Source organism: Urocitellus parryii, chromosome 8 (genome assembly GCF_045843805.1).
Source record: "Urocitellus parryii isolate mUroPar1 chromosome 8, mUroPar1.hap1, whole genome shotgun sequence".
Lineage (NCBI taxonomy): Eukaryota > Metazoa > Chordata > Mammalia > Rodentia > Sciuridae > Urocitellus > Urocitellus parryii.
Genome location: NC_135538.1, coordinates 86,256,150 through 86,267,525, shown reverse-complemented (window position 1 = coordinate 86,267,525; position 11,376 = coordinate 86,256,150). Strand labels below are relative to the sequence as shown.

Sequence of the window (11,376 nt, the reverse complement as noted above, 5' to 3'; positions counted from 1 at the left end):
GAGAGCCGGCGCCATGACCGCTTCAGGGCTGGTGGGCTTGCTTGGCCGCACCACTGCCACCGCATGGAGAGCTGCAAGTAAGGCGCCAACCCCAAAGCCGAGGTCGCAGGGAGGGGTCGCGAAGACTCAGGCATTGCGACAGAGGAAACTGTGTCTCCACGTGCAGGGGACTGCCGAGCTTCTCTTGTCACTCAGCCAGCTCTCGGTGTCCCTGGGCGGGTCCCTGCGCAGCCCAGTGTCTTGGGTGAGACTAGAGCTGGCAGATCCCGAGGGCCTTCTATCCTCGACTCTTTCTCAATATATTACAGAGCATGCTAAACGTAATTTTAATTTATGACATCTCTGAGACATTATGTATGTAAGTTGGAAAGAGACAGCCTGCATAGTATAATGGCCTGATTTCTGTGCAGTTTGTTTTACTTTTCTGTAACCACAGTCCACAAATGTATTACTTGTTAGTTGTAAAAATCCTAAATGGTTCAGAAACGAATATCATGCAAAGTCTCACATTATCCAGACCCCAAGATAATAACTAAAATTTTGTGTTTATTATCCCTTTTCACTAGTTTTTGAGTTTTAATTACAAAGTATTTCGTAACACACACACACACACACTCACACACACACACATATTTGTGGTTTTGCCTATAGAACATTATCTCAAAAAGAGATTGGATAACTCATTGTGCTGATAGTTTACCTTTTCCCATTGAAACTTAAAGAGAAAGTGATTTCATTTATACATCACAATATATAAAACATTTATGAAACAAAAGCAACTTCTATAAGGCCATTCTCCAGTTTAAGAAATAGACTATTTCCATTGCCAGAGAGCTTCGTGTGTGATGCTTTGTGTATCATGTTTTTTATTTTTATGAAAATGGTTTCATATAGTTTGTTTTTTTCCAGCCAACACTATGTTTTAAGAATGGCCCATATTGATATGAGTGGTTGTAGTTATCCTCTTAATTGTTTGAACATACTATAAATGAGTATCACCTGTGAACTTATTTAAAATGCAGATGTTGCTGGGTACAGTGGCACTCACCTATAATCCCAGCACTCAGGAGGCTGAGGCAGGAAGATTGCAAGTTTGAGGTCAGCCTGAGCAATTTAGCAAGACTCTCTCTCAAAATTGCAAAAGAAAAAAAGGCTTAGTGGTAAAGCACCCCTGGGTTCAATCCCCAATAATTCAGGGTGGGGAGGAATCAGGCTCCTGCCAAGAACTACTCAAAATCTGAATTTTAAAAGATTCCCCAGATTGTTTGTGTGCACATTTAAAATCTTTCAGTTTATTTTTTCTCAGTGTGTGATTTAAACAAGAGATATGGTTATATAGTGATGGCTAGATACTGTTCATAATGGAAGAAGCAGAAAGTGTAACTTAACCAGGGTCAGAATTAGTAAGTGGTTGATTAGTTACCTGTTGCTGATATCAAAAGTTAAGTTAGGGCCATGTTCTTTCCGTAGACTTTTGAGGGAAATCCACTTATTTCCCTTTTTTACTTTCTAGAAGCTGCCCATGTTCCCTGACTCACCTCCTTTCTGAATCTTCAAAGCCATCAACATCAGGCCAAGTCTCTTATCTCTCTGTTTGTATTTTCCAGTTCTCTCTTCTGTTCTTAAGAACCTTTGTAATTACATGGACCCACCCAGATAATAAACCAGTATAATCTTCCTAGTGTGAGGTCATTTGATTAGCAACCTTAATTTTCTTTTGTCACCAGAATTTCCCTTCTCCATAGTACCTATTTAAAGGTTCTGGGTATTGGGTTCTGATGATCTTTGGGCATTATTATTCTGCCTGTCACAGTGCTATAACTGGAACTGGTACCCAAATCCATCTCCCTCTAGAGCTATTCTATTTTAAAAAAAAATAAGTACCTTTATTTTATTTATTTTTATGCAGTGCTGAGGATTGAACCCAGTTCCTCACACATGCTAATCAAGCACTCTACCACTGAGCCATAATCCCAATGCCCTAGAGCTATTCTTTTTCAAGAAGTTGAAAACCACCCACCTGTATCATTTTTTTCAGAGTGGTTTTGCCTATAGAACATATCTCAAAAAGGAGTTGGATAACTCATTGTGCTGATAGTTTACCTTTCCCATTGAAACTTAAAGAGAAAGTGATTTCATTTACACATCACAGATACCCAATACATTATAAAATTTTCCATTAATAGGGAAGGAGGACCCTGATACGTATTTAAGTGTAAGAAAACTAAATGCAGTCCCTTGTGAACTCTAGTGATTTAAATACTAAATATTCTCTTTGAAAAATTTATACAACTTTTTTTGCTTTTAAATATACCCCCACCCCATCTCTCTCTATATATATATATGTATACACACACAAAATATATATTTATGTATATATAATTTTTAAAATTAGAGTCTTACAGTTATACATAGTTGTTGGGTTCATCCTGACAAACTCACTACATGCATGGAATTCAGTTTCAGTTCATGATCCTCCCTTTTACCCTCCTCCTTTCCCCTTCTGTGCTCCCTTCCCTCTCCTATTCTCCTTCCTCTACTCTAGTGGACTTCTTTTCTCTGTTTATTTACATTTGATTGATTCTTTCTACTATGCGTAAAGGTGAAGTTCCCTGTGGTATATTTATATATGTGTGTATAACAAGATGTTTAAAGAATTCATTCTGCATTGCCTCCCCTTAACCCTTCTGTCCACTCTGCCTCTTCATCTCCTTCTATGTTAATGATTTCCCCTTTATGTTATCTTATTCTTCCCTCCATTTTTCCTTTGTTTTACATATGAGAGAAGACATTTGACCTTTGAATTTTTGAGTTTGGCTTATTTCACTTAGCATAATATTCTCCATTTCCATCCATTTACCAGGAAATGCCATGATTTCATTTTTTTAATTTTTTTTTTTTTTGTACCAGGGATTGAACTCAGGGGCACTCAACCACAGAGCCACATCTCTAGCCCTATTTTATATTTTATTTAGCGAGAGAGTCTCACTGAGTTGCTTAGTGCCTTGCTTTTGCTGAGGCTGGCTTTGAACTTGTGATCCTCCTGTGTCAGTCTCCTGAGCCACTGGGATTACAGCCATGTGCTACCACGCCCAGCTCATTCTTTTTTTTTTAATATTTATTTATTTTTTTAGTTTTAGGTGAACACATATCTTTATTTTATTTTTATGTGGTGCTAAGGATCGAACCCATGCTAGGCAAGCACTCTACCCCTGAGTCACAACCCAAGCCCTCTGCTCATTCTTTTTTATGATTGAATAGAGTTCCATTGTATAAATATATCACAGTCTTAATCCGTTCATCTACTGATGGGTATCTGGGTTGTATTCCATAATTTAGCTATTGTGAATTGTGCTGCTATAAACATTGAGGTGGGTATATTTCTGTAAATATGCCAATATCACATATTTTGAGAAGATACCAAGAAGTGGGATGACTGGGTCATGTGGTGGTTCCATCTCTAGGTTTTTAAGAAATCTCTGTACTGTTTTCCAGAATGGTTGTAATAGTCTGCAGTCACATCAATAATGTACAAATGTATCTTTTCCTCCATTGCCTCACCAGCATTTATTGTTAGTATTATTGATCATTACCATTCTGACTGGAGATGAAATCTTAGTGTATTCTGATTTGCATTTCTCTGATTGCTAGAGATGTTGAACTTTTTTTTTATATATTTGTTGGCCATTTGTGTTTCTTCTTTTGAGAAGTTTGTTTAGTTCTTTTGCACATTTATTGATTGGGTTATTTGTTTCTTGGTGTTAAGTTTTTTTATATCCTGAATATTAATCCCCTATCAGAGGAGTAGCTGGCCAAGATTTTCTCCCATTCTGTAGGCTTTCTCTTCATACTCTTAATCACTTTCTTTGTTGTACAGAGCTTTTTAGCTTGATGTCATCCCACTTATTGATTCTTGGTTTTATTTCTTGCACTTTTGGGGTCTTGTTAAGGAAGTTGGTGCTAGCATCTATATGATGGAATATTGACCCTATGTTTTCTTCTATAAATTGTAAAGTTTCTGGTCTAATTCCTAAATCTTTGATCCATTTTTATTTGAGTTTTTAATTTCCTTTTCTTGCAGGGTGAGAGAGAGTTTCATTTTTCTACATATAGCTGTTCAGTTTTCCCAGGACCATTGGTTTAAGGGGATGTATTTTCTCCAAAATATATTTTTGGCATCTTCATCAAATATTAAATGACTGTTGGGGCTGGGGATGTGGCTCAAGTGGTAGCTCGCTCACCTGGTATGCGTGCGACCCGGGTTCGATCCTCAGCACCACATACCAACAAAGATGTTGTGTCCGCCGAGAACTGAAAAATAAATATTAAAAATTCTCTCTCTCTCTCTCTCTCTCTCTCTCTCTCTCTCTCTAAAAAAAAAATATTAAATGACTGTAGGTATGTGGATTTGTCTCTGTGTCCTCTATTCTATGCCATTGGTCTCCACATCTATTTTGATGCCATTACCATGCTGGGTTTTTTTTTGTTGTTGTTGTTGTTGTTTTGTTCTCTTTTGTTTTTACTGTGGCTCTGTAGTATAATTTCAGATCAGGTATTGTGATGTCTCCTTCTTCACTATTCTTGCTTAGTATTGCTTTGGCTATTCTGCATCTCTTATTCTTCCAAATGAATATTAGAATTGTTTTTCTATTTATCTGAAGAATGCATTGGTATTTTGATGATTATTTCATTGAATCTGTATATTTCTTTTGGTGGTGTGACCATTTTGACAATATTGATTCTACCTATCCAAGAACATGGAAGGTCTTTCCATCTTCCAAGGTCTATTTCTTTCTTTAGTGCTCTGTAATTTACATTGTAGATTTTTTTATGTCCTTGGTTAGATTAATTCCCGTGTGTGTGTGTGTGTGTGTGTGTGTGTGTGTGTGTTTATATATTTTTTTGAGGTTATTTTGAATGGTGTGGTTTTCCTGATTTCTTCCTCAGCTGAATCAGTTTTGGAGTATAGGAAAACTATTGATTTATGGGTATAGATCTTGTATCCTGCTACTTTCCTGTAGTTATTTATAAGATCCAGAAGTCTTCGTGAAGTTTTTTCGGTCTTCTAGATATAGGATCATGTCATTGGCAAACAGAGATAGTTTAAGGACTTCTTTTTCCTATTTGTAACCCTTTAATTTCCTTTTCTTGCCTGATTGCTTTGTTTCCAGGGCTGTATTGAATAGTAGTGGTGAGAGTGGACAGCCTTATCTTGTTCCTGACTTTAGATGAAATGCTTTTAGTTTTTCTGCATTCAGTATAATGTTGGCTTTGGGTTTGTCATAAATGGACTTTAAGATGTTGAGGTAAGTTCATACTATTTACTCTTTTTTTTCCATACTATTTACTCTTAATGGTCTAATTCCTGGTATGTTGACATTGCTTCAGACAGGAATCTGTGTTTTACTTCAGTTTCTGCAGTTATGATAATGGTTAATTAATGTATTTTATAGCTCTTCTTTTAAAACTAGTAATACTATTTGTCTCCAAGGTTAGGAAATAACTGTCCAGAAACTAGAGCTTCTGGAGGCAAGGATTTTCACTCTATATATTCTTGTGCCTTTTGAACTTGGATAAAGGTGAATGTATAAATTTATATATATATATATAAATAAATTCAATTTTAAAAGGAGAATATGTGAATAGCTCCTGTTTTTCTACTTTCTCCTCTCTGCTAGGATCACCAATTCTGTGTCAGTCTTTGAGGAAAATGAGTTCTTCTCAAGAAGGGAAGTCTGAATCTGTCAAACAACCCCTTAGGAAGCCAAAGTTACCAGTAGGTCGTTTTGATGCACCAGAGGATTCCCATTTAGAGAAAGAACCACTGAAAAGTAAGTGTGGTAAAACTTTTCTCTTAATTTTTAAGATATCAAGAAAACATGATGTGGCTATTGAGAAGATAGATGAAAGAAATGAAATATGTTATTGTCATAACTTTTTACCAATAATAAAGCATATTTCAACAATGAGCAAAATCACCATATTGACCATCAGTGTATCTATTTTTTTAAAAAAAAGGGGTTTCTAAGCCCCTGACATTTGATTGATTGATTGATTATAACTCATTATTCACATGACTAAATATATAAGTTGTGATCTTCTCTGATATATGTAACAAACCTACTTGAGCAAAATTTTAAGAAATTTTTCTGGCTGTTCAAGTTTGAAACAGCAGAAGTTGCAGTAGATTATCAGCGTACAGATAAGGGTGAGGCATTCAAGTACAGTGATAATACTGGGCTTTAGAAAAAGACTATAAACTTGGTACTTTAAATACTATATGAAAACCAGGGTATTTTCCTCTCTTCTCTTGTCTCATCACTGTTTAAAATAGTTTTTTGTCTCTTAACTAGCTTTTCAGTCCACTGGGCAGAAAGTAACTGCTCCTAGTTAACTACTCAGTTTAAGAGAGCAGCACAACTGAGATTAGAATTTCTTACTCCTAATTGCAAATTCCCTGAAAAGAAAGCTCGAATCAGGTGTCTATAGTTGAATTACTCAAAATGGCAAGTAAGATGGGTCACACATTTAGGTGGTGGTTCTCACTGTGACAGTGTGGCTGGAGAGAGAAGGGTAGTTTTAAGAAGAAAGAGAATTGAAGAGGGGATGTAATTTGATTATTTTGTTTGTTTTGGGAAATTGAACCCAGGGCATTCTACCACTGAGCAACATCCTCAGCCCCTACTTAGTATATGTAAAATTTGGCTCATGCCATAAAACTCTGTTTTATTTATTTATTTAGTTAGTTAGTTTTTCAGAACTAGGGATCCAACCCAGGGGCTTTACCACTGAGCTACATCCCCAGCCCTTTTTATTTTGAGACAGAGTATCACTAAGTTGCTGAGGCTGGCCTTAAACTTTTTTTTTTTTTTAGCTGTTGATGGACCTTTATTTTATTCATTTATTTATATGTGGTGCTGAGACTCAAACCCAGTGACTCACACATTCGAGACAAGCACTCTACCACTGAGCCACAACCCCAGCACCCCGGCCTTAAACTTTTGAGCCTCCTGTTTTAGCTTCCCAAGTCACTGGGGTAACAAGTGTGCACCATCACGCCTGGCCATAAAGCTCTGTTTTTACAGTATTGTTATATTTCATTCTGTGCTTATTTTTACCTTTGAATTGTGGAACATATTAATTTAAACAGCATAAATGTAAATCTGCATCCTAGGCAAGAACATATTCATAGCTATGTCTAGATCTTTTTCTAGAATATAAAACCGTTTCTTATTTGCTAATCCAGAGGAATATTTCACATTATAGCACACTATCAAGCCCAATCTAATAACCAGACCAATCAACTAAGATAATGGAGACTTTTTAATAGTAGTTATAATCTGCAATTAAGTTCTTTTCAGTGGTTTTTAACTAAGCAGAAAAATCTGAGGGAAAATATTTCCTTAAAATATCACTTAAGATTAAATTAAGGGTCTTCATATAGGGCCCAGTGTAATAATAAAATTTAACATTAAAAGGATTCAAGGGTGTCATTGTCTTAATCTGTTTTGTGTTGCCATAACAGAATACCCGAGTCTGGATAATTTATAAAGAAAAGTATTTTGACTCATAGTTCTAAGGAGGCTGGATAGTCTAAGACTATTAGCTTCTGTCAAGGGCCTCATGCTGAGATGCAATGAGGTGTAGATTCTTTGTCTTGTATATATGAAGAATGGCATTATGTAAAAATGTGGATGTGTAACCAATGTGATTCTGCAATCTTTGTAATATTTTGAACAACCAATAAAATAAAATAAAATAAAAAAAGAATGATATCCAAGGGTGAGACAGAACTTACTTTTGAAACAGAGAGGAAGCAGAGCTCCCACAAGGAAGGGGTCACATGAGGGTTGCCAAAGTTTCTGTGGTCCAGGTATATATGTGGTATTGCTAAAAGTGACCTTTAAAGCTATTGGCTGATGACTTTTAGGGAGGGGAGTTTCTGCATCCAATCGAAGTGAGACACTCAATGGTTGTGCACGCCCTTCCTGTTCAATCTAATGTTGATTGGGCGCCGGATCACATGATTGATCACATGCTTTCTGGCTTAATTTGTACATGAATTTGGACATGATGGAATAAGAAACAGAATTGTTACAATGGAAGCCCCTGCTCTGTCTAAAGTATCATATTTCTGATTCCTGCTTTCAATCCTGTTTCATCTCATAGTAGAAAACCATGTCTGAAAAAGAATGAGGGGCAGACTTACTTTATAATAATTTGCTCTTACAGTAAGTAATGAATCTAGTTCTAAGAGAACTAAATTACTAATTACTCCCATTAGTGAACTTTAATTATCTTAATAACCTAATCATCTTTTAAAGTTCTCACAACCTCTCAATACTGTTACATTGGGAATAAATTTCAACATGCATTGGGGGGGGAGGACAACAAACCATACCTTGAAACATTATAATTAGAGATTAGCAGATGGTACACTGCTGCCTTTGAAGATGGAGGAAGAGGGTTAAGGGTTATAGTTTAGTGGTAGAACACTTACCTAGCCTCAGCAAGGCCTTGAGTTCAGACCCCAGCACCTCAAAAAAAAAAAAAAAAAAAAGAAAGAAAGAAAAAGATGGAGCAGCCATGAGTTAATGAATGTGGTTAGCCTCTAGAAGCTGAAAAAGACAGTTATCCCCCAGCATTCAGACAAAGCACAGCTCTGCTAATATTTTGATTTTAACGATTGAGATTATGTCAGATTTCTGACCTCCAAAACTGTAAAATAATAAATTTATGTCCTTTAAAAAAAAGAAAGAAAGAAAAGAAAAAATTCACACAAGAACAAAGTAGAAAACCCAAAAATAAATTCTCACATATGTGGTAAGTTGGTTTTTGACAAGGGTGCCAAAATCTTTTCAATGGGGAAAGACAGTCTTTTCAATAAATGATGCTAGGAAAGGTGAATATCCACATACAAATGAATGAAATTGAATTTTACCTACCATATAAAAAAATTAACTCAAAATGTATGAAACCTAAACTTAAGAGGTAAAATTATAAAACTCTTGAAAAAGAATATTGGGGGAACTTCATGACATTGTTCTTGGCAATGATTTCATGAATATGACACCAAAAATATAGATAGCAAAATAAATAAATTGGAATTTTATCAAAATTAATAACTTTTTTTTTTCATCCAAAGACATCATCAAGAAAGCAAATATACAGAAACTGCACATGGTGACACACACCTATAATCCTGTCAGGAGACTGAGGCAGAAGGATCACAAGTTCAAGGCCAACCTGAGCAACTTACCAAGACCCTATCTCAAAATAAACAAAAGGGGGTAGGGATGTAGCTCATTAGTAGAGGCATTGCCTACCATGTATAAGGCACTGGGTTAAGTCCCCAGAACTACAAGGGAAAGACAGGAGGGAACTCCTTCAAAGTAATTTTATTTCAAAATCTTCCAAGTCCAGTGAATTTGCACTCTATTCTTTATACCTCTTTGCTTTTGTTTGGGTCTAGCAGTACATACAAAGCCATTTTGTGAACTGAGGAGTAAAAGTATTCCAAGAATTCTAAGTCACCAATGGTGGTAAAGTTGATTGAATACAAAATTGCATACTAAAGTAATTTCTCAAACTCAGGGAACAAACTACATTTACAGTTATTTAAAGATTGTACTAACCTGATCAGTAGGTCTATCCTGGTCAACCCTATCTTCAAAACTGACCATATTGCTTTTCCAATCTCTATTGACTGCTTTGTTTATGTCTTCTTTCTTTCCATAGAATTTCCAGATGATGTTAATCCAGTTACCAAAGAAAAAGGTGGACCTAGAGGCCCAGAACCTACCAGATATGGAGATTGGGAACGAAAAGGACGTTGTATTGATTTTTAAGTCACATATTTAACTTCAAAGGACACTGTATTGATTTTTTAAAGTTACATTCTTTAACTTCAGTATCATTTTTGAATATATATATCTGAATTACTTATTTCAGATTATTTTCTTTTTTATATCCTTTAAATCATCTAATTTCTTTTTTTTTTTTCTTTTTGGTGGAACTGGGGATCATGCCCAGGGCCTCATACTTACTAGGCAGGCACTCTACCACTGAGCTAACATCCCAGACCTAAATCATTTTAACTTCTGTACTATGTTTAACTAACTAAATACACACACACACACACACACAAACAAACACATATGCACATATATATACACACACACATATATACATATATAATGGATTTAGATGAAAATATGCTGCTATAAATTAGGAAAGGGAAGATATTTTTATATTGGTTCATAATTCACTTTAACTTATTAGGGTATATAAAAACATAATTATATAATTATAAATCTTTACTTCATTTTTTCCAATTTAAATTAATTAGTCGCTTGTACAATGTATGTGTAAATAAAACAATTTTAAAATCAACTGTGCTGCCATGGACTCGGTAATATTGGCTTTTTAAATGTGAATTAAATAATGTATTATAGTTTGAGAAACTCACAGTAATGACAGAAAAATCTTTAGCTTGGAGCCACTTAGATTCAAATCCTGAAGCCACTACTTACCAACTATGTAACCTTGAATAAGTTATTAAACTTCTTTGGAATTTGGGAAGATTAATAAGTGGATCCATTTGTATTAGGGTTTTCAGAGAAAAAGAACCGATAGGAGATACATACGTATAGAGAGGGAAAAAAAACAGATCAACCTTTTAGGACGGATTGGCTAATGCAGTTCTAGAGACTAAGGAGTTCCATGATCTGCCACCTTCAAGTTGGAAATCTAAGAAGGCCAGTAGTGCATTTTAGTCCAAATCCAGAGGCCTGAGAAGTGGTTGATTTAAATCCAGTCTGAGAGCAAGATGAGATAAGATGTACCAGCTTACACAGTGAGGCAGGAAAAAAAGCGGTGAATTCCTCCTTTCTCTGTATTTTGTCCTATTCAGAACCTCAGCAAATTGGACGATGCCCAGCCACATTAGGAAGGAGTTTACTAAGTCTACTAGTTCAAATGTTAACTTCAAACTAGGTGTGATGGCAAACACCTGTAATCCTAGCTATTTTAGGAGGCTGAGGTAGTAGAATCAGCGGATTCCATATGTCAAGACCAGCCTAGGCAACAAGACCTCCTCTCAAAAAACAAGTAAGAGGGGGCTGGGGATATGGGTTAGTTGGTAGAGTGCTTGCCTCCCATGCACATAGTCCCTGGGTTCAATCCTTAGCACAAAAACAACAACAACAACAAAAAAAAAACCACATGCAAAAGCAACTAAACGTCAATCTCATTCAAAAACACCCTTACAGACCCATCCAGAAATGACCTTTAATTTGGGCACCTATGATATACTCAAATTGACACAAAATTAACCATGATAGTGCAGAACAATTCATAGGACATATCTCCTAAGTG

The 11,376-nt window shown here is 35.8% G+C and overlaps 1 protein-coding gene across 1 annotated transcript; it reads left to right on the top strand.

Moving 5' to 3' along the window:
- On the top strand, window positions 1-10,199 carry Sdhaf4 (succinate dehydrogenase complex assembly factor 4). The gene is made up of 3 exons (XM_026391351.2): window positions 1-77; window positions 5,679-5,831; window positions 9,739-10,199. Exons 1-3 carry the CDS (start codon window positions 14-16, stop codon window positions 9,846-9,848), a joined length of 327 nt encoding a protein of 108 aa, XP_026247136.1. The 5' UTR covers window positions 1-13; the 3' UTR covers window positions 9,849-10,199.
- Window positions 10,200-11,376: the final 1,177 nt, after the last annotated feature.

Coding starts and splice junctions, on each gene's coding strand:
- Sdhaf4 (XM_026391351.2), top strand. CDS start 14: ATGACCGCTTCAGGGCTGGTGGGCTTGCTTGGCCGCACCACTGCCACC. Junction 78..5,678: donor CACCGCATGGAGAGCTGCAA/GTAAGGCGCCAA, acceptor CCTCTCTGCTAG/GATCACCAATTCTGTGTCAG. Junction 5,832..9,738: donor AGAGAAAGAACCACTGAAAA/GTAAGTGTGGTA, acceptor TTCTTTCCATAG/AATTTCCAGATGATGTTAAT.